The sequence below is a fragment of the Mesocricetus auratus genome, unplaced genomic scaffold (genome assembly GCF_017639785.1).
Source record: "Mesocricetus auratus isolate SY011 unplaced genomic scaffold, BCM_Maur_2.0 Super-Scaffold_100007, whole genome shotgun sequence".
Lineage (NCBI taxonomy): Eukaryota > Metazoa > Chordata > Mammalia > Rodentia > Cricetidae > Mesocricetus > Mesocricetus auratus.
Window position 1 is genome coordinate 32,473,128 of NW_024429191.1, and position 23,804 is coordinate 32,496,931.

Consider the following 23,804-nt stretch of genomic DNA (forward strand, 5'->3'; position numbering starts at 1 on the left):
ATGCATATTAGTCACCAGCAAGATGCAGCACTTAAGAGTGGAGTTCATGGAAGAGGCTTAAGGATAGAAACTTGGTAACCGGCTTTGCTTGAAAGCATGAGGACCTGAGTTTGAACCCACATTAAAGGGGAGCATGGCTGGAGAAATGGCTCAGTGGTTAAGAGCACTTGTTGCTGCTCTTGCAGGAGACCCAGCACTCACATGGTGGTTCACAACCATCTGAAACTCCAGCTCCAGGAGATCTAAAACAGCCTCCAGAGGCATCAGGCACACATGTAGTATACACACAAACATGCAAGCAAGTTTTTTTAAGCACATATTTATAATCCCAGCCTGGGGAAACAGAGGCAAGCAGATTGTAGGGTTCATTGGCTAGCTAGCCTAACCTACTTGACAAACTCTAAGACACTGAGAAAAACCATATCTCAAAATTAGTAATAGAAAAATAATGGGCAGTACTGGGGCAATGACATGGCCTGCACAGGCGTTGTACAAACTTGTACATATATGAACACACATCATACAAATTTAGGAGCAGCAAGTATGCAGACAATACCTAAAGCTGTAGGCATCAATGAGATAAACAAGGGAACAGACTTCAGAGTAGAAATCCAGGAATGAGCCCTGGGCCATTTCACATAGAAAGATCTGCAAACTGAGCACACAGTGACAGGGTTGACCTCGATGAGGAAGATGAGGTTCAAGTGAGAAGTTAGTGACATGGCAGGGCTTGCATGACATGTTCATGTATGAACCCCAAGGAGTTGGAGAAGAGAAAAAAAAGGGATCCAAGAAGATTAAGGGATAGGGAGAGCAGATACATGGCTGTCTGTCGCCTTACAGGAAGAAATCTGTCCTCATGGGAAAGGAGATGCCTCCCAGCCTTGCCGGTGGGCATCTGCAGTCAATGTCCGGAACCGGTACATCTACGTGGCCCAGCCAGCACTGAACAGAGTCCTCGTGGTCGACGTTCAAGCCCAGAAAGTCTTACAGGTAATAGCTCTTGGAAGAAGTGGGGAAAGACTTGACATCCTGGACACCTGCTGCATGCACATTCCCAGCTCCTGTGAGAAGGGCTTAGACTGGGGAGAGATGCCTGTGTAGCCGTCTCTCGAGTGTCTATTACTGTACCCAGCACTATTGTAGGTGGAGTTCCCAGCATGAGATTTTTGGTAAGGGAGGCAGACGGCAAAGCAGAGTTCTGGAGTGCTGTAATAGCTGTGGAAAGCCAGGGTTAATGTGATGATGGGGCTGTAGGACTACTTCAAATCGGTTCTCACTCTGGAGCTGAACAGAAACTGAGATCTGAATGCCACATAAGACACAGACTGTAGGAGCAGCTTCAGACGGCCGTGATGAGAAATTAGCATTCACTTGGTTTTTAGTTATGTGCATGTGTGCATCGGATTCCCTGTAGCTGGAGTTACAGGCATCGTATTAGGAACCTAACCAGTCTTCTGGAAAAGTAACAAGCATGCTTAGCCACTGAGCCATCTCCCCAGCCCTCCTAAAATTCTTTCTGATGGGTTAAATGTAAGGCTTGGTGAGGGGAGGCTTCACATGGTTTGTTTGTTAACTTGAGCATAGAGTGGTTTATATATATATATATATATATATATATATATATATATATATATATATAAAACCAATCATTTATAGTCTTTAATAAATAATAGCTCCCAAGACATTCTATCCCAAGAAACTGGCTATTGTCTTATATAGCAAAAGGGATAGTATAGATATGGCTAAGTCAGGAGATCCTGAAAGATTCAGGTGGACCCTGACTGCAATCACAAGTATCCATGTAAGGGATAGGCAGGGGAAATTTGACCACAGATGAAGATGCAAGGATTAAAGCAAGATGCATTTCAAGGCAGAGAGTAGAGCATAGAGAAGATGGGAGATGAAATATAGTGTCAGATATTTAAGTAGCTATGTCAAGTAAACAGGTCTAAGGAAAGGGGGAGGCTGGAGCTGTAAAATTGAGCATCATCACCCCATGACCTGATTAAACCTAGAAAACTGGCTGAGATCACCCAGTGTATACAGACAGAAGAGGTCAAGGATGGAGGCCCGAGGCTCTCCCACACTTGAAGATCAAGAAGCAGAAGGAGTATCCTGAAAAGTATAAGAAATCCTGGGGCAGGTGGCACTTCACAGGCAGAGGGTCTCCAGCGAGCATTAGTGGCCTCTAATGTTAGGAAATCTGAGAACCAGCCATTGGATTTCCTCTCACCTCATCATAGGCCACCTTCGTTATAACAGCTAGGACGCAACAGTCAAGGCAACCCTGGAGAAGGGGATCAAGTCAGAATGATAGGGGAAGAGTGTGGCAGAGGGATATAGGCAACTGCATAAAGGGATTTCAATGTAAAACTAAGAGTGTAAAAGTGAGGAAGGGGTGCCACGGAAGCGCTGTCCCAGAGTGTGTGCGCTAGTAGGAATAGCCGTTTTGAAACTCTTCATCACGGTAGATAATTGTAGTGGACTCCAACGCACACAGATTGACACCAGCCTTAGCCAAGAGAATTCCTCCACTGGGTACAACCAGGCAATTCAGGGCAGTAGGTAGGTTACTTTCTTTCAGATACCTTTTTTTTTTTCAGTGAAACAAGAAGGAAGATTATCACCAGGGCTGGAGGTGTGAGGAGAAAGGTGAAAGCTAAGTGTGAGGCTGGACCGACCAGGCACGTGTGCAAGGAATCTGGGCCATAGTGATGACCCACTGTGCTAGAAACTTAACCTGAAACCGACCAGCAGAGCGGTCTCTGTCCTGTCCCGTGAAATAGCATGTGTGAAGATTCAATACAGCCAGAGAGGAGGTTTTTCCTGGTACATGCAGCAGGTTTTCATTTTCTCCTTTTGTAACTGATTCCCATGGTCAGAGAACACACTGAGTAATTTTTATCTTTTCAAGTATTCTAAAGCTTATTTTAAAACAGAGCTCATGATCAACTTTGATAAATGTTTTGTGTTTACAAGAACATGTATTCTCATATTAGATGAGCTATTTAATATGTGTCAGTTATGTCAAATTGATTCATTGTGCTGTTCAGATCGTCTTTCTCACGTGATTCCTTTTGTCTGGTCTATCAACTGTTGAGGTGTGTTTTCAAAATCCACTATGGTTATAGAGCGATCTACTTCTAAATGTTCTGTCCATTTTTATTTAAGAGTATAGTCTCTTTCTAGGGGAAAGATTCTTTCCCCCCCCCTCACAAAATATTCCTTTTTATCTCTGGTAATGCTCTGAATGTATTTTTAATAATGTTAGTATATCTAAATTAGCATTATCATGCTACAATTTTTCTATTCCTTATATTAAGATCTTCTTCCATAATATTTAAGTTTTATCTAGTTTAACAATCTTAGTCTTCTACTTAAAGTATTTGATCTATTAATATTATAATTTGTATAGTTGAATGTTTCTATCATCTTCTTACGTTTTATTTAGCCTGTTTATATGTGGCTTGCTTTGCCAAAGATTTTGTTCTATTTTTTCTCTATTATTTTTTGAAGATGTACTCGATGTTTATTAGTATCAAAGAGTACAACACACATCCTTATGCTGATTCTATCACATATAAATTGTTACTTCATGCCTTGGTTTCCTTTCTTGCTGCTATGTTAATATACTCTGACAAAAGCACTTAAGGGAGAAAGCATAATTCTGATTAAAGTCCATTATTGCAAGGAATCAAGTGTAGGAAGCTGAAGCAGACAGTCACATTATATTGAAAGTTAAGGGCAGAGACAAGGGCTGGGAAGACAGCTCAGTAGTTAAGAGCACTGGCTGCTTTTCTAGAAGACCTGGGTTCTAACTAGTGCCCACATGGCAGCTCACCACTGTCTGTAACTCAGGCTCCAAGAGTTCTGATATACAGATGCAGGCAAAAACACATACGCACATAAAATAAAAATAAATGCTTTGTAAAGAGCAGAAAACAGTGAATTAGTAAATGCATGCTATTCTTAGCTCACTTTCTCCACTCTTACTCCAGATCCCCTGCTTAGAGAATGGTGCTACTACAATTGGGAGGGACTTCCCACCTCAATTATCAAGATGATCTGACCTAGACACACCCAGCTGCCCATCTCCTAGATGAGTCTAACTTATGTCAAATATAAAGTGTAGTAGGACTTTCCTTTGGCCGTCAACTCGCAAATAACAGAGACTTGTTATTATGAAAGCTTGTTTCAGTAGCTCTTATAACTTAAATTAACCCACATATTTAAATCTGTTCTACCCACATGGCTTTTACCTCTCTCCCAGTCTGTGTGTCCAACTTGGTCTACATCTCATGGAGCCTCCTGTGGGCCTCCATCACCCTCTTCCTCTCTCTGTCCAGAATCCTATCTCTCTCTCCTGCCTTTCTATTGGCTGTTCAATCACATCAATACCTCTTCACGGTGTACAGTTACCCAGCAACAAAGCCGGGCAGTGGTGGCGCACGCCTTTAATCCCAGCACTTGGGAGGCAAAGACAGGTGGAGCTCTGTGAGTTCGAGGTCAGCCTGGTTCCAGGACAGTCTCCAAAGCCACGAAGAAACCGTGTCTCGGAAAGAAAAAAATTATCCCTCAACAATAAAGTTTCTAGCCATCACACTCACTTCGTTTCCTCAATAATATTAAAACACTAACTCCTTTAACCCTTCCTCCTGCCTTTTTTATTATTATGTATTATTGTATATAAGTACATATACATGCATATATCCAGGGACTAACTGATATTTGCCCTTATATTTGCTTTCTAGTCCACTTTATTACTGAGGTAGGCTGTAGCTGTTCTGACAACGCCTCACTCCATAGCCCAGGCTAGCCTTAAACTCATAATCCTCCTCCCTCAGCTTTCCAGAGTGCTGGAATGAGGTCATTTTTATTAGTTCTTTTGCTGGCAACAGATCTCAGTTTTGTTTGAAGTGACAATATTTTCTCTTTATTTCTGAATAATTATAGATGACTGTTATTTTCCTTGAGCGTTTTAAGATGCCATCCATATTGTACTTCCTTGCTGGGCCAACTGTATTTTCCCTCTCTCACCCTTGAGTTCCTCTTTGGTTAGAGCTTTGACTGACATGTTTTTCATATGGTGATCTTTGTATTTATCCTGACTCAAGGTTTCCAGAGGCTTTTGAGTTTGTGGACTAAACATTTAACAGATGGGAAAATGTTCAGCAATTATGTCTTTAAGCATTCTGCTGTCTCGTGCTCACTTTCTTCCTTAGGACCCCATTTTTAAAACGATTTACCTTCCCATCGTACTCACGTGTCTTCCCCTGTTTCGGTTTTGCATGTCCTACAATGTGTCTTTCAGTTTGCTAATCTCTCCTCCTTCATCTAACCATGGGTTTGCCTGTTTATTATTATAGCAGACATCACTTTTTTCTTCAAATTTGCTATTTAGTTCCCAACTTCATATAAACTCTTTTGTTGTTGTTTGTGTTTTTGGCTTTTTGAGACAGGGTTTCTCTGTGCAACAGTCCTGGCTGTCCTACAACTCACTTTATAGACCAAACAGTCCTTGAGCTCACAGAGATTGGCCTGTCTTCACAATACTGAGATTAAAGTTATGTGTCTCTCTCTCACACACACACCTCATATAAATTCTTAATTGTCTTCTTGTGGTCCTTCACATTATGATTTTGAATACTAACCCTCTTGAAATGCCTAGAGATCTTTTTTAATCCAAACATCCTACATATTTTTAAGGTGTAACGTCTTTAAATGGCTGTCATCCATTGGAAAGGATTTTTCCTTTCATCTGCCAGGCAGAAAGAGTAGCAAGTTGATCATTTTAAAATTTCTCGAAGGCCAAGTCTGTTCAGTCCATCCCCTAATCCTGGGGCTTTTAACGCAGGCTCTCGCTCTTGCCAGGCTCCAGCTGCTCAGTGCAGTGAGACTATGGAAAATCCCATTCTGAGTTTAATAAACGTTTGGCTTAGCTCTTCAACTCCCTTTCACAGCGCTGAGTAGAAGCATGAAATCTCACAAAAAGGGATTAAGTAGGAAGGGAGGACAATGGCTACTGTCTAAACACCAAGGAAATTTTGCAGTGAAGAGGGCAGATAAATGGGACACCTTTGAGAGAGAAGGATCTTTAAAGAGAAAGATCAAGGGTTGGAGAGGTAGCTCGGCCATTAAGGTCCTCCTACCGTGGAAGGGGAGGCTCCAAGTAGGATCATGGCAGTGCTGGGTGCCAAGGCCTTTGGTAAACGTATTAGTTACTTGTCTTGTGCTGTGACTGAATACCTGAAAGAAGCAACTCAAGGGAGAGGGTCCCATCCGTCCCAGCTGCAAGCGTCTCCAGTGGGAAGTGGCTGGTCATCTTGAGTCCACAGTCAGGAAGGAGAGATGAGTGCTGGTGCTCAGAATGCCTTCTCCTTTTCCCCTGTCAGTCAGCCTTGGGTCCAATCTGTGGAAGGTGCAGTCCACATTCACCTCTCCTGGAACACGCTCACAGCATAGCTGGAGATGTATCTCCTGGGTGATTTCAAAACCAGTCCAGATGAGAGTGAACATTGACCACCACAATAAGTGAAAGCAGTGGCCCGGAATCAGGGAGACATGCTGGGCTCACAGGAGGCTACATCGACCCTGAGGATCAGTCAAGGCTAGAAAAGTAATTAGACTTTGGTGGGTGCTCTCAGTTAGAATCAGGAAGTGAAGTGAGCCTCTGGTACAGAAGGAAGAAGAAACGCCTTTCAGCAGGGAGTGAAATCACAAGTTCAGCTCTGCACATTAGGGTGAGGTCCTCAACTGAGAAGATCTGGGACATACCAACTCTTAGTCCGGAGGAAGTGGAGAGGCCAGGGAGGGCAATGGAGTATTCTGAAAGGGAGTGGTGAACACAAAGTCCACAATGCTAAGAGGAGCATCATGAAGTGACAGATGAACTTTCCAGGAGATCTAGGACACCTCACCACAGTGATGGACGTAGAAAATGGGAAGTGGGTAGAGGGATCAAAAGACAGTTATTTAGTGAAGTTTGGGCCAGTGTGGACAGAGATTATCATTTTCCCCATGGACTGAAAATACTAGAATATGGATGAAAGTGGATTTTCAGAAATTATGCTGATAAGGTAGAAGTTGTGGGGTGAATGAAGTGGGGAAAGTGGGGCTTTGAGGATATGTGCTGGCTAGTTTTACATCAGCTTGACAGACAGCTGTAGCCATCGGAGAGGAGGAGGCCTCACTTGACAAAATGCCTCCACAAGATGGTACTGTAGGCAAGACTGGGTTCTATAAGAAAGTAGGCTGAGCAAGCCAGTAAGCAGCGCCCTCCATGGCCTCTGCATCAGCCTTGTTTGAGTTCCTGCCCTGACTCCCTTCAATAGTGTAGAGTGATAAGGAAGCATAAGCCAAACAAACCCTTTCCTCCCCAGGTTGTTTTGGTTCTGGTGTTTCATCACAGCAGCAGTAGCCCTAAGACAGGGCTCATCCATATGAATGTGAAGGCATCAAACTTGGTATCCAAATGGGCAGAAAAGATGGCAGAGTAACTGTGTCTGCATCTTCCCTGAGCATGGGGGTTATGAGAAAAGCTGGTAGTTCATAGTCCAGTAGCATGATCATCAAGGAATAGTTTTGTAACATAAAACTACACTGTGGGGCTGGAGAGATGGCTCAGCAGTTAAGAGTGCTTAATCTGGCACAGGAATTGAGTTTGGTTCCCACCACCCATAACTCCAAGCTCCAGGGTCCAAAGCCCTCTTTTCTGACCTCCTCAGGCACCTGAACTCACATGCAACATACACATAATGTTTTTAAAGTCTACAGTAGAAGAAGGAAAGAGCATTATTGTGACAGGACCTGAGGAGAAGCTATCACCTCAGCAGGTAGCAGACGTTCAGGTGCGGTCATTTAAAAAGGCAGCGTGTGTCTGCCTGATGCTATAGTCTGAGTTCAGTGCCTTCAACTGATGGATGTGTGACAGGCTGCACAAAGTAGAACAAAGGTAAGCGCTGGGTAGCAACAGGTGATCTCAAAATCTACCTCAGATAATAATGGGAAATGACCAAATCACTAGAACCCAGGTGGATGCTAAGGGCCCAAGAGGCCCCTGAGACTTATAGGAAGAACAAAAAGAAGCCCCCAGAGCTGGTTCTTGGGTGGAAGTCTTCTAGCCTCTGTGCTCAGTCTCTGTCCAAGTTGGACCTAGGATACTTTATGTGAGACATGAACAAGAAACTAAATTCTTCAAAGAGACAACTCATTGAGTTCCTCGTCCTTTGAGGACAAAGCCAATGGGAAGAAAGCCAATGGGAAGGCTTCTACTCTGGATTATTGGCTAGTGTTCCGAGGCCAGCTTCCCAACTCCCCTAGTGAGATAACCACATGCACAAATGTCCAGAATGAGCATCAGGACAATCTCAGCAATGACCAACTTGTCACTATTTCTTTTCAAGTCCATAGGTGTGGACCCTCTGCCAGCTAAGCTGTCCTATGACAAGTCACATGACCAAGTGTGGGTCCTGAGCTGGGGGGACATGCACAAATCCCAACCAAGCCTGCAGGTATGTAGAGCATGTTGGAGCTGATGCTCAGCCTATAGCAGGATGCTGCTTCAATTAAAACAACTGTTTCATCCTTCCCTGGGTGGCCAACTATCCAAACTATCTCCACAAAGACTCAAGAAGAAAGCAAAAAACAGTATTAGTAAGCTTTACCTGTCCATCTGAGAAGAAACTGTCTAGAGTAGAGTGGCCTGTAAGTATGTCCATGGGTGAATGGTCTTGATTGTTAATTCAAGTAGGAGGATCCAGCCCGCTGTAGGAGGCACCATGTCCCATACAGGTGGTTCTAAGCTGTGTAAGAAGGCTAGCCAAGTATGAGCCTGAACCCAAGCCAGCAAGCAGTTCTCCCCAGGCTCCTGCTTGACTTCTAGCCTTGACTTCCCTCAAAGATGAACTGAGACTATGAAGTGTTAGCCAAATAAATCCTTTCCTCCCTTAATTGCGTTAAGTCCCTACATTTTATTATACCAACAGAAGGAAATTAGAAACAGTCTCTGAGGAATGCTCCCATTAGGCAATACACAGGGTATCTTCAACCAGGATTACTACTGAAAACAATGTAAAATGGTCACATTCTAATTTCATGACAGCCCAGCTCTTACCCAGCACACCACCCCATACCTACTTCTTCTGAGTCAGTAACTCTTAGGGTCAAATAGAACAAGCCTCTGGAGTCCAGAGAGTGAAAAAGAAGACAAGACTTTCTTCTTCTTTGAATGAACAGACCATCTAGAGAAGAGTGTTAATCAAGTCACAAATGTGGGCTCTTTCCACTTTGTTGTTATAACAAATTGCCTGACTCTGGGTGATGTATAAAAGAAAAGGTTTCTTTTCTCTCATGGTTTCATCTAAGACCAAGAAGCTCTATGTGGTCAGCTTCTGACAAGAGGTCACAGGCAGCAGTGCTGGCTGTCTTCGTGGTGAGCACGGGAAGCAGATGTATATGGAATGGGTACATGTGCCAGTGGGTGAAGAGGGAGGCACAATGCTCCCACTCTTGTCAGAGCTCACCCATCCTAGAAGGACTGCATTAATCCCTTCAGGAAAAGAGATTCATGAACTGAGAGCCCGAGAAGTTCCTGCCACCTCTCAACACCACAGCACTGGAGGTCACACCCCAACATGAGTTTGGTGGAAACACACTCCTTGAAACTATAATTTTAACCAATCAACAGGAGCTGCAGCCCACGTGCTTATTAAATCCACAGACTCTGCGCTCATAAAGTGCTGGGCCACAGATAGTTAAGTGATTTCCCCCATGGTCCTGGTCCACTCAACATGGCTCTAAAGCCCCTATACTGTGCCTCCTGCCCCCTGAGAAGAGGCTGGGCCCTGATGCTCTGTTGGAATCCTCCCCACACCAGATTGGGAAGCTTAACAATACCTGGTGTGAAATGTGCCTGGCCCTGCCTCTCTCCACAGGGATCCACAAATCCTATGAAAAAGTTACTTGATGGTCTACTGTTCTCCTAAAAACAGTGCACAGAACTATTTGCATACAGGGAGGAGTTAACTCATTAAATGCAAATGAATGATTTGAGCCGCTAGGGTTGAATATCTTTAGAACCCACAGAAGTAAATGGCGACAAGTCTGTCTTTTTCTCCTCTCGGCCCTTGCTAGAAAGATACTGAGCCCAGGTCCAGTGAATCTAACCACCTCAAAAAAAAAAAAAAAAAAAGCTTGCCAAAGGTCCCGAGAGCCAAAAATGAGCTGTGGGGAACTGTAGTACTCATTTTCCTCTGTAACCAAATGCCCTCTGAATCACTTGAGGACACAATCCACCACAGCAGGGAAGGCACAGCAGCAGGAACACCTCCCAGGTGTGGCACTGGGAAGGGACAGCTGCCTGCTCACATCTCAGGGGACAGGATGCAGACTGGGTACAGTAAACAAAGTCAGGCTGTACTTGTCAAGGCCCTTCCTCCAGCTGCCCACTGTCTCCAGGGATGCATCACCTCCCAACACAGCATCTCCAGACAGAGACCAAGTGTTCAACCCCTAAGCGTGGAGGGTACATCGCACAACCAAACCACAACAGGGACAAAGCTCCTGAGAATGCTAAGAATGAAATCCAAGGAGGGACTACCAGAAAATTGGTCTTACTTCAACTAAAAATGAATGGATCCAGCTTCCCAGTTCAAAACTGCAGTGATTTAGAAAGAAAAAGAAAATCTTCCTGAATGGAAAGCCTTTGAAGATTTGGAGATGTGAACAGGATCCCTTAATATTCAGAGAGAGAGAGAGTCACAGTTGGAAGAGAATCAAGCATTAAATGTGTTAGGCATGGTACTGCTCACCTATAATCCCAGAATTTGGGAAGCAGAGGCAGAAGGATGCCTACAAGTTCCAAGAAAACCAGGGTAAGACTCTCTAAAAAGAAATCAAACAAATTTGGAACATATTGCTTAGTTAAAGGACTGTAATCACGCTGGACAGTGGTAGTGCACCCTGGATCTCTGAGGTGGAGGACAACCTGGTCTACACAGGAAAAACCCTGTCTCAAAAAAAGAGCTGTAATCGTGTGGATTCACTACAATCTAGGGCTGGAGAGAGGGCTAAGAGAGTAAAGTGGAGTGGCCACACAAGCCTACAATACTGGGTTTAAATCTCCAGAAGCAGTGTAAATTGTAGAGAGAACACAATTGTCCTCTGCCCCCACACATGGTGTACACATGTGTGCACACACGCTCCTTCTCAAAGAGAGAGACTGGAGAGAGACTACAAAGTCCAGTCCAAAGTGATGAACTTTTTAGTAAAAATTCCCAAACTCCAAGAAAGGAAACTCTGATAAGGGAGGCCCTGTGGAGCTGAAAAATAACAAATCACCCATAAAAGACAATCAAGTTGACATTAGACTTGTCACCTGTAGCAGTAGCTGAAGACCACAAGTGACATCTATGTGACTGGAAGAGCAAAGAATTGAACTTCCATAGTCCTGTCCCAGCAAAGACACCAAGGAAGACAAGAGAGTGTGAGCACCCAGAGTCTCAGCACTGACGAAGCCTGAGGGCATCGGGTGAGCCGGACCAGAGAGACCTTAGCACAGTGTAGAAAGAAAAGCGGCACCCCACTGGGGGACAGACAAGAGAAGGTTTAAGAGAGGGCTGCGGCAGAACACGCCTGGAAATGTGTGCACATCTGGAAAAGCTGGAGACTCAGAACTGAGAGAAAAGTAAAAATAGAGTAAGTTATTGCAATCAAGAGTGGGTAGAGGCGGGGCAGAATAAAAATGCAAGTCTCACTTTCTTGGGATAAGAAGGGTGGAGAGAATGTTGGAGCATGAATATTCCATTTTTCCAAGTATCTCTTAGTTTTGGTTTGGTCTGGGTTTTGGAGACAAGGTTTCTCTGTGCAACAGTCCTAGCTGTCTTGGAACTCACTCTATAGATCAGACTGGCCTCGAACTCACAGAGATCCACCTGCCCTCTGCCTCCCGAGTGCTGGGATTAAAGGTGTGTGCCACCACCGCCTGACTAGAATTCTTTTTTAATGTGCATTGTTGTTTTGCATATATATATATGCAAATGTTTGAAGATGTCAGAACTGGAATCATAGATATCTGTGAGCTATCGTGTGGTGCTGGGAATTTAACCCAGATCCTCTGGAAGAGCAGCCAGTGATCTTAACCCTGGAGTCATCCCTCTAGCCTGCTTAATTTTTTTAAGGCAAAGATGTAATGGGAATGTGACTATAAGTAGTGTGCTTAACCTGACATACATAAAGCCCCAGTTTCAATCCCCAGCACCAAAGAAAACTGTAGTGCCATCTTCCATGCATAGTGGTATATGCATGTATGCAATCTAAAACTTGGAAAGTAGAGGCAGAAGATCAGAAGCCCAAGGTCAGCCTCCACTCCACAGTGAATTTGAGGCTAGCCTGGGCTACTTGAGAGAGAGATCCTGTCATTCATAAATAAATAAAATGATTTGATTGGGCTTTAAAAGGAAAAACATTAGAAATAATTTGTTTTTAAGAAATATGAAGTCAAGCCTAGTGACATTGGCCTATAATCACAGCTACCCAGGAGATAAAGGAGAGGGTCATAAGTTCGAGGTCTGCCTGGACAGTAAAGTGAGTTCAAAGCCAGCCTGGGCAACTTAGTCCTTGCCTCAAAAAAGAAAAAAGTGGAGCAGAGCAATGGCTCAGTCTGTAAGGTGCTTGTGTTACAAACATGGGGACCTGACCCCCAAACCCACAGGAAGGGAAATTAATGTGATGCCAGCAAGATGGCTAAGTGAGAAAAGACACTTGGTGCACAAGCCCCAGCCACCAATTCCATCCCTAGAACTCACAGTGGAAGGAGAGAAGCTGGCCCCCAAAAGTTGTCCTCTGACCTCCACATTCATCCCTGTAGTCATACACAAAGCCAGCCAACCCAGTCTATATAACAAATTCCAAGTCAATTCAAGAAACCGTCTCAGAAATAGATAAAGGAAGTATAGAGCTATAGTGGTTGCTCAGTGGTTAGAGCACTTGCTGCTCTAGCAGAAGACCCAGATCTGGTACCCAGCAACAGGGCAGCACATGACTATCCATAACTCCTGTTCCGGGGATCTGACACACTCTTTTGACCTCTGCAGGCACCAGGCATGCATATGGTATACATCCATATGAGCAGGCAAAACAGCCATGCTCAAAATTAGATATCTGAAATGTGTTTTAACTTTTAAAAGGAAGGTGCAACACCACCCAAGCTGGCCTCTGACCTGCACGTGTGCGTGCGTGCGGACAGTTCCGAGTTAAAGGGACCAGAGTGCAGCTTCGTGCTAGAATGCTATCCGACCACATGCAAGGTCCTAGGTTTAGTCCCAATTACCAGCGTGGGGGGGCATGAAAGAAACACGGTAGAAGTAATAAAAGGAGAAGCCTCGAGACTTGAAACCGTGGTAACAGTTGATCAAAGGGATGCTCATGAGAGGGAATGCTAGTACCGGGTGAGGTGGCGTCGAATTTAAAAGCTGCGGACAGCAGGAGAGACTTTCATGATGATGAATAGCTACGTGCCCGACAATGTAACTCAGTGCATCAAGCAAGGATTAAATATAATGCAGCTTGATCAAAGATGCGCCTAAATTGTACATACCAAGCAGAGGAAATAGCGCATGAGAAAACCCTTCAACACAGACAAGGAGCTGAGTTCAATATATAGGAAACATTGCATCTAGAAGAATTCTTTCACATGTTCATTCCTCCAAGGAAAATGTCAAAGGTTTTGTAAAATGAGTTCTTGCCACTATTGCAGAAGATGGAGTTTGGTTCCCAGTGTCCACACACCAGGAGGCCACAACCACCTACAATTTGAGCTCCAAGAGATCTGATGCCCTTTTCTACCTTCTGTACACACACACACTCTCTCTCTCTCTCTCTCTCTCTCTCTCTCTCTCTCTCTCTCTCTCTCTCTCTCTCTCTCTCTCTCTCTCTCTCTCCCTAACCCAAAAGAAAATGTTCCTAGATACAGATGAAAAGCTATACATGGCCATGCACACCTATGACCCCAAAACTCTGGATGCTGAGACAGAAAGACTGGAAGTTCAAGGCCAGCCTGGACTATATAACAAGACCCCTGTACTCCAAATCCAAACGCATACAATGAAAAAGGCTACAGGCGTGGGAAAGATTGTGATGTTAATACTTGTAAAGCATTAGAAGCATTCAACCATTTGTTCTAGGTAGTCATTATTCAGGGATTTGTTAAAGTCTGCCCTGGATCCGTGCAAGTGGGTCCATGCACGATGCTCATTCCCACTCTCTCCTCAGCAACCAGTTTTGACCAGGAAGCATCATCACCAACTCTACACAGTTCTTAGCCCAGGCCCAGATTTTAGTGACCTCTAGATGTTACTTCTCAGCTGACATTGTCCACTCATTTAAGAGAGATACTCAGCCTTTTTGTCACCTCCCTTCTATCCAGGTAACCCCTATGCTACCATGCCATCTGTGTATTTCTCCTGAGCTGAGCCCACAGAACCAGGGGTCTTCAGCATTATCTTTGTGGCATCTCTGGGCTCAGCTATGTGCTAGAACCCAAGATCAGGGCAAGAGGAACCTCGGGGCTCAGAAAAATAAGGTTGACATACTTCGTCGGCTCAATGGTCCATGATACTGTGTTTGATGAAGCCACCTCTGAATATAGGGTGTCAGGGTGGTGAAGCGTGAGTGGCACTGACCGATGACAGCCTGTAATTTTCCATCTCTATTATAGGCTGAAATGACAGGCCTGGTATCAAGCAGCGATTGCATGCTGCCTTGGAATTCTTGGCCATGTTTCCCAGAGATTCACTTAGATTCAGTGTCTAATCTTGTGTTTTCTTAATGCCCAGTTCTATGAGCTTTTCTCCCATGAACTTGTCAAGAAAGCACCATCCTGCCATTTGTTAAATAGAAAAATCACAAGAAAATACGCTCCGCGCAACTTGAAAACCGCTCGGAGACTAGAAATCACAGCATGCAGCCCTCTGCTCCAGCATCTGGCCTGCTGATGTCCCCCACCCGCAAGGCTAGCATGGAGGTACACAAAGACTCCAGCCTCAAGCCTGCCTGAACAGACAAGCCAGCCGCTGTTTGTTTTGTCATGAAAGTGAAAGCCAGAAGGCAGGCCCTTTCCTAAAAGGCAAAAGTGCTCAGGGCTTCAAGCTGTGTGTTCAGCAGGCCCCACCAGAGGCTGCCCTCGTCCTGTAGGCTGGTGTTGGGCTGCAAAAATCCTAGGTCCTTTCTGCTACTGCCATGGCCACAATATGATTAGGAACAGGCGGTGGGATGTTTCCTCTCCTGGTTGAGAGTTGAGGGTCAGCTTCCTATCCCTAGTGCCCTTGAACTAAAATTGCCTGTGAGCTGCCCAAGCCCACACTGTGGTGTAATGTAGATGTGCCTCTTTCTAGGCAGTGGCCTAGAACCTACAGAACAATGACCATGTATAGAAGTCCCTGGTAGGGAAGGAGCTGTCTCTGCGCATGTTACCTTATGAGGGAGAAATCTTCCTTGGAAACCCCAGCACCACTCGCTAGGTCCTCATCCCATCCTCCTGCAGGTTGACAAGAAGCAGACTGCCAGGTCAGACCAAGGAGGGGTGGCCAGTCTGGGTGTTCACTTCCTCCTCCAGGAAGGACAGGTGCCTGATCCTCACGTTCCCAAACAGCTCCCCCTTGACTCCTGTCCCTTCCCAGAGACTAGGGCTTACCTACCATCTATCTCACCATCTGTGGGTCTACAGCCGAACATGCACATGCCCAGATCTCCAGCCCCCTCCTGAATGGGCCCACATGAGAACCTCTCTCTGTTACAGGTGATCACCGAAGCCAGCGCTGGCCAGGGCCAACACCTCATCCGAACACCATTTGCAGGAGTGGATGACTTCTTTATACCCCCAACAAACCTCATCATTAATCACATCAGGTAGGACTGGTCCGCCATGCCCCTACAGACTGTGCTCAACACCCCCTCATCTGCCTGGACAGCCATGCTCCCCTCTTGCCCTCCCAGTACTTTCTGATCTGCCTTTGGATAGAGAAGGGCACACACACACACACACAGCACACCCAGAGCCTGGTTGCCCTGCTAGCACACATTCTAATTAAAGAGAGTCCACACTTTCCAGAGCCACTCCCCTTCCTTCCTCATTTGTAGGGCACCCACATGCTCTGTCATCAAGACCCCAAAGGCCTCACTATATATGCCTTTGTGAACTGACATCAGACACTATCTTCAGGAAGAAATTATTCATTTTTGCACACTGATGCTGGGAACCTAAAGAGGACAGTAGCCTCTCTAAGAACCCCTTCCCTGCAGAGCCTCAGAGCTCGAATGCACGCATGAGACTGCCCGCCCCCTCCCTCCACCAGGCTGCTGAATCCAGCCAGGAGTGGTGCAGGCACAGATGCTCCTGAATGGCTTTTAAGTTCAAGTTCATCTTAAAAGCATTGTTTTCCCCCTCTACTTCTTTAAGGATGCTTTAAAGTCAGCATCTGGGACATTTTGCCCACTCTGGAGATGCCTTTTCTTCCAAAAGGAAATTACAGGAACAGATTTCTCCTGTTCCTTTAGGTGCGTGCATTCAGCCCCAAAGGCCTTTGTGAGAAAGACACTCAGAAGCAGATCTCTGGGGAAGTCCCACCTGGAGTCAGACCTTCCGTACTTGCAGTCAGTCTCCAACAGAATTTCAGCAAGTCAGACGAGAGCAAGTCTCATCTGCTTGAGCTCCCTCTGGGATCCGATCTTCCCAACTGCCCTGGGAAGAGACAGAACTCTTTAAGTCCCTGCGGCTCACAGAGGCAGGTCCTAGACTCTGTAGCGAAAGGTCATCACAGCAGCACCAGGCCACGTGGTGTGTGGGGCGAAAGTTGCCCAAGGTTCTTCTTGCCCACAACATGGATGCCAGAGGGGAGACCACGCTGTGCACTCCTCCTCCAGCATCAGGACAACTCTGTCCTGTGTCTTCAAAGTCTGACTTACCAGACAGCTCACAAGCAGAGCTGATTGACAGGTGTCCTTGTGACAGTTGGGCAAGAGTTGGTCTTTTTCTCCAAGTCCTACAAGCCCAGATCCCCACCCCAGTTAACACTAGGGAGTGGTCCAAAGGCACCTCCAAAGAGAAGCTATCGAGGGCCTTCGCTCTGCCTTCAAAAAGATGAGTGATTTTGTAAACACGCAAATCCACGGATATTTGTACTCAACTGTACGTGACTGAAGAGTACAGATAACTGACACAGGAGGTGTCCCCTGCAGAATGATAGATCTTATTAATAGACCATTAGATGACTGGAGGGTTAGAATGCCATCGTTTAAAACAAATGACAGAGCCCTCCTGCTCTCTGACCTCTATTACTCTCCTCCCAGGTTTGGCTTCATCTTCAACAAGTCTGACTCTGCTGTCCACAAAGTTGACCTGGAGACTCTGCTGCCCCTCAAGACTATTAGCCTGAAGCACCATGGCTGCATGCCTCAAGCCATGGCCCACACCCACCTGGGTGGCTACTTCTTTGTGCAATGCCAACAGGACACCCCTACCTCTACAGGCCCACAGTTGCTCATCGACAGTGTCACAGACTCGGTGCTGGGCCCTAACACTGACATCACAGGCACCCCCCACATGTCCCCTGATGGACGCTTCATCGTCAGTGTCTCCAACAAGGGCCCCTGGCTACACGTGCAGGAGGTCACAGTGCGGGGGGAAATCCAGACCCTATATGACCTAAAAATAAACCCGGGCATCTCAGACTTGGCATTTCAGCATTCCTTCACTGAAGGCAATCAGTACAACGCCTTTGCCACTCTCGACAAGGAGCCAGACCTGCTGTTCCTTGAGCTGTCTACTGGGAAAATGGGCAGGCTGAACTTAAAGGAGCCACCCACTGGGCCAGCCTCACCCTGGGGTGGACCACGCAGAATCCTGAGGGACAGCGGGCTCTTTGGACAGTACCTCCTCACGCCAGCTCAAGAGTCGCTGTTCCTAATCAACGGGAGACAAAACGCCCTGAGATGCGAGGTGTCGGGCACAAAGGGTGTGGCCACGGTGGTGTGGGTCGGGGAGGTATGAAAGGGCCCTGTAAGGAACCTTGGGTCCAGGAGTACCACCTCAGTCCTGACACCACAACCCCAAACCAGGCGCACTGTACATTTCACAGACAAAAAAAGCCAAACCCTGTACTTCGCTTTGTGGTTCAACACTGATCTCCTTGCAAGTTCCCTAGTATAAGGTACACGCTGCAACCAAGATTGGGGGGTTCCAGTCAGATGTATGACTTAATGCCTTGAGTTGTGACGAGAACACATGCTGCTGTGTGCAAGGAAATCATCTCTGTTCCTGGCTGCACACCACGTCGCCTGGGGACACCACAGAACTGAGGGATCCTGCTGCCCAGGCTGACACTTCCGTCGATTGCCTTCACATGGTCATTATCCTAACCCGCCAGCCCCAGCCAGTGTCCTGAGGGAGTGGCCCGGGGCAGCCCCTCTTGGTGGGCTAGCCTTCTACCCTGCTGGGGATCTCACTTGCTCCTTCCTGGACGCTGCTTGCTTACTTTCCCAGCTGAGTGCTGCACCCCTGAGGGAGAGCCTCTGAAACTTACTACACCTTGGGGGATGGGGAAATCACTTGCTTTATTTTGGAATTTTTGATTAAAACTAATTTTTTTATAATCTCAAATTTGAGGACACAGAAAGATGCTCTCCAAGGTCCGGTTATATTCTTCCCTGCCTTAGGCCAAGTCTCTGAGGGAAGAGGGTCCCAGCCGTACATCCCATGTACAGAAAAAAATAGACATCCAAGAAATAGCGGCCCTCCACACCATTGTGTTGGCCCAAGTGCAGTCCATAACTGCTGTGTTAAAATCCATGCTGGGACCTCAAGAGACCAAGCTGAGCCCCATGTGCCTGCTTTTCACTATAGAAAGGCAACACGTTATTAGGGAAGCCTAGTTCACCAGCAGAACCGCAGACCCAGGGCAGACCAGGCTTTCCTGGGAAGGTGTAGGCAGCCTCTGGGCTCAATGCCAAAATCCAGAAGCCATGAGTGCCATCCATCTAGAGTCCTAAGGCTGTATTTCTGCAGGAGTGGTCCACACTGATTCCTCAGCCCTTGTCACCACACGGCAAGAGAGCCCTTTTCCCTAAGTGTTTTCATTCCCACACTCTAATCTACACTTTCCAAAGTGCAGAGCCACAAAGAGCTGTGTCAGTCCCTCCTGTCTGCCTGTGGTCCCCTGCAGTAGGCTCTCAGGCCATCAAGAAGAGGCACAACCCAGCCAGCCCGTGTCAGAGACTCTCAACAAAAAAGAAACCCCCACCCAGGTTTCCCAGAACGCTCCTGTCCTCTCCCATGTCTGTGATCAAAACTTATTGGCTTTCTAGTTCAAATGATTATTCTGCAAGTCCTACAGCATTAAGACAGTGGGTCTACCCCAGACATTTCAGCTAACTTAGTCACTTTTACCTACCAACAGTGGCCATGACTTTGAAAACACAGACTGAACCTCACTCCCGCTTCCTGCATGAGTGCTTAACCCCCATTGCTCACTCCAGTTTCCTGCCGCTAGTCTGGCCTCTCCCATATTTCCTCTCTCTTGGTCCACTAAACTGTCCTGTACAGTCCACGGCAGTTACCTCTACATGTGCTACCATGTTTCAGATTTGGGTAATAGCAAGACACAGAGGTTGAAGATGCTGACCTTAGAGGCCTAATAGCTGGGTTAGATGGTGATACTTCTTACCCCTTTTTATCTGCCTCGGTATATTGATGTGATTCTGGAGTCCCATATGTATTCACTCATCTCTTCCAATTTTCACACATTTCTCCTTTTGGAACAATAGTGTCTGCCTCAGGCAGAAGACTCCCTGAGCCTCAAAGAGGCAGAGTATCGTCTCCCCAAAGCCCACTGAGGCCAGGGTACCCACCCTCTTTGGATGAAGTATTCTGAAGTCAAAAGGCCAGTCCAGTCCCCAAACTGGAAGAAAGCAGGAGTGCCATTTGGCCACTGTCCCCCATCTCTGCACATTCCTGGAAGGCACCCCCAGATTTCTTTTTGTTCTGGTCAAGTTACTGGAGACAACCAGCATATGTCCAGGGACCTGCATGCAAATCCTCATTAAAGCAAAAACTCAGAAACCTGAAGCCTCGTCCAGATTTCAGTAGTCACAAAAGCAGAATGGTTTACTGGCAGTGACAGCACAGTGAAGGCAGAAGACCACAGGGAAATCTTTTGCCTGGCTTCCCCCTCCTTCACTTTGGGGCCAGAAGAGACTCATGAGTCAAGTTTAAACCCTCTGGCAGAAGATGGCAGCCACACAGTGAGCGAGTCTCCTGCAACAAGCCCAGCCTGTGGGGGTTGTTCTGAAGAACACAAAGATTAACAGCCAATCATTTACCCAGAAAGGATTGGTTTAACCAAGAAAATCACCAGGAAAGCTGTTTACATAAACCCCATCCATAGTTCTTAACATTCAACTGTTCTTTTCCTTCCAGAAAACAAATTCTATGCACGCATAGCTACTGGTTCTCCTTCTGCCCCAAAGTCCTCGCTCTTAACATCCTACCCAGCCATCCCAGAATGCATAAAAGAGAGCTTTCCTGCTTCTGACTGAGTGTGTGACCCTCATGTCCAAACAGGCCTGAGGGTGGGCCACTCCCAATATGGTAAAGGATCTCTTCAGTTCCCAAGCCACACAATTATCCTACTGCCTTCCTGAATTGCAGGAGGAGGTTGGAAGAGGCCTGAAGTCATGGCTAGGATCAAATGCTAATGCCAAACTAGATACTCTGATGTAGAGAGTGAGCATCCACCAAGGAAGGTGGTCCAGTCCCTCTGCTCTGTAACCCCCAAGTGAACTAGCTTCCCCTCAACCTGCTCTCTGTTCAGAAAAGGATTCCCAACAGAAGGGAAACACCCCAAGGAGGCTGCTTGCTACCCCAAACAAAGCCAAGAGCAGCAGCTTGCTGCCACAGTGCATGGGAACAATGCAGGAGTTGGTTTTGTACAGCTGTATCTTCTTGTTCGTCTGATGACCAATAACCTGTGAACTAAGGGAGATCTCAGAACTGAGATGTGAAACAGATTCGCTCTGGATATATTTTTGTACCACGGGCTAAAGTGTAGTTGCTTCATTTTATCATGTGCTTCATTCAAATACCACTAATGCTGAACCATCTTCCCTAACAAGCACCACAACTTTCTCGAACCCTCCCCCCCCCTCCAGAAGCAAGCCTCCTGGGGGACTGCTGCCACTCCCCTCCCACCTGCACACCAATCTACCTCACATCTTCCTTCCGGGCACCCAGCACCCCCAGAACGCCACCCCAGGAGGCCAGAGATGATGGAAGACTACTATAGTACTAACTCGGAAGTCCTCCATCAGCCCCGCCCCAGTCCCACTCCATGTGTGATCAGAACCCTGGGACAGCACCTTGCTGTTGAGAATCACAGCCCAAACCCTAGTTCCTAGTCCGACAGAGTGAGAAGCTGAAAATCAGAGAGAGAGCTGGTGACATTTCATTTCAGCCCAGTCTCACACTAGGCAGTCTGCCCTCTCACCTTCTCCATTATCATTCACTTTCTTCCTGGTTCCCTCCCTGTGTCCCAGGCCCCCTGCTCCAGAGTTCCCCTGTGATGGCCCTCATCCTTCAAGGAGCAACAGCGCTATCACACCAGCTTCACGTGTCCTTTGCCCACATGCCCCTTGCTTTGAGGGTTCAAATGAGAAGTCACTCACAGACCAGATGCTGCCATTTGCTCTCAAGCCACCACAGAGGCAACATGGTTTTGCTCAAGAACATAACCGACTGCCTAGGTTTGGTTTCTCTCCACAACCAGAGATGGTAAGTGGGATACTTAAAAGATCCAACAGGAGCAGGACACCACAAGATGCCAAACAGCTGGTGGAAAGCAAGCCACTGTCTTGGTTGTCACACTGGCTTGAGGATCTGGGTGTCTTGGCTGGGCCCATGGGCTTGGGCATCAGCTTCCCAGCAGATACCTCGAGATAATAAGCAAGCATCCACATTCTCCTCTGGCTCTTTGGGCATCTAGCTGGGAAGTGTAATTTAACCACACACAATGGGTGAAATTATGGGATATGTAAGGAGAGAAGAAATGGACTTCCAGAATTCACAGTGAGGCTTCTTCAGCTGGCGCCAGTACATTTAGGATGGTTTTTTCTTTCTACACAAAGTCACAGCTTATGTACCCTTCTTTCCAAGCTCAACTTAATGATTATGTTACAGTCCATTTCCCACGGCTCACTCCCTCGTTAGTTCTTACCATTCATGGAGTACCAGCTTCCCATCAACCATACAGGTATCACATGGCCTCTACCCATGATGCCTCACTGCTTTAGCGTTCCAATGAAAAGTCACTCGTGGCCTAGAAAGCATGGCCCTAGAAAGCATGACAACTCTTGAGAACCCTGCCTACAGCCCACAAAACCTTGTATATGGACTGGCCCCCCACACCAAGCCTTGGTGACATGTTGCTCTCCACAGCTCACCTTCTGGAAAAAGGGAAACTGGCAGTGGCTTCGAGGTTCGGGGGCGGGGGGGCTCTTAAACCCTAAACCCACTGTCTAGAATGCTATCTCCAGAGATGGGAGAGAAACAAGCCTGCAGGCGACCAGATCCAAACCCACTGTGCCCCTGGTGGTAACTCCCCACATTCATACCCTCCTGCCTGCCTCCTCCACCCTCTCTCCCTGCCCTGGCTCCAAGGGCTCTTCACCTTCCCCAGTGCTGCTGCCCTGCTTCCTGAAGGCTGTGTAAAATGACCCAAAGTGAAACTGGGCATGAAGTTTTGCTGGAGTGGTCGCACACCGTTTCACGCTATTGTGTCGCTGAATGACCTTCAAGTTGTGGAACCCCATGCACACCATCAAGAGAGTCGTCCTTTCCCCACCTCAGAAAAACCCTTGGATCTCTTACATTGAGGCAGGCTACATTCTTTTGAGCAGTTGTGTAGACTCCAAAATATATTTTCTGTAATCAGTATTTCTCAGAAGGCCGCCTGTAATTATTATACACATGTGAATTTTTTCCTTATTTATAAGATATATAAAAATTATTTTTAATACATCAACTTTAGTAGAAATTTGTACCAACACAGTAACAGTATGTGGCATTTGAAATAAGTTTGTGTTTATTTTGATGTATGACACAGTATTGAACACATGATGTATTTACTGTACCACTTGACAAAAAAAAAACAAAAAAAGACAGATTATCATAAAGTATGGTCATTGTCAGTGCTCTTTTTTTCTGAGGATTTTACAATAAAACTTGAAAAGGAATTTCCTTTTTGGCGATAGTCTGTCAGCAACTGTGAAAGAGAATTGACAGATGCAAGACCCAAGATTTTGTTTGGTTTGTTTTGGTTTGGTTTTGGTTTTTTTCCAGCCACAGTTTTTTCTGTGTAGCCCTGGCTGTCCTGAACTCATTATGTAGACCAGAATGGCCTCAAACTCATAAATCCTCCTGCCTCTGGGACTAAAGGTGTGCACCACCACCACTCCATTTCAATGTAAACAAAGACTCAGAACAACAGAGCTGGCTCCAATTCAAGTCTCTAGCCAATGGATGCTGGTCCCTGTGATCTACCTGCCCCCATACAAAGCCCGAGCCTTAGCTCCCCTGGCCTCTGCTTTCTAGACCTGCCTCATTAACATTGGGGAGGAGAGGTCCAGCAGTCTCCTGTGTGGTGAGCACTGAGCCTGAGCCAAATGAAATCACGTGATAAGAAGCTGAACACAGAGACCAACTTCCCACTGCTCCCTGCCCTAGGCTCCACCCAAGCCTGTGCCCATCACCACATGGG

General features: G+C 46.4%; 1 protein-coding gene across 4 annotated transcripts in view; it reads left to right on the forward strand.

Annotated features, from left to right (window-relative positions):
* Positions 1–23,223, forward strand: part of Fstl4 (follistatin like 4) — a 406,082-nt gene extending 382,859 nt beyond the window's left edge. For all 4 annotated transcript variants that reach the window (XM_040748611.1, XM_040748610.1, XM_005067777.4 and 1 more), the window contains 4 exons: positions 844–993; positions 8,406–8,513; positions 15,797–15,906; positions 17,347–23,223. In XM_040748611.1, coding sequence (XP_040604545.1) covers positions 844–993; positions 8,406–8,513; positions 15,797–15,906; positions 17,347–18,046 — 1,068 coding nt within the window. In that variant the 3' untranslated portion in view covers positions 18,047–23,223. The remainder of the gene's footprint in view (positions 1–843; positions 994–8,405; positions 8,514–15,796; positions 15,907–17,346) is intronic.
* The last annotated feature ends 581 nt before the right edge of the window (positions 23,224–23,804 follow it).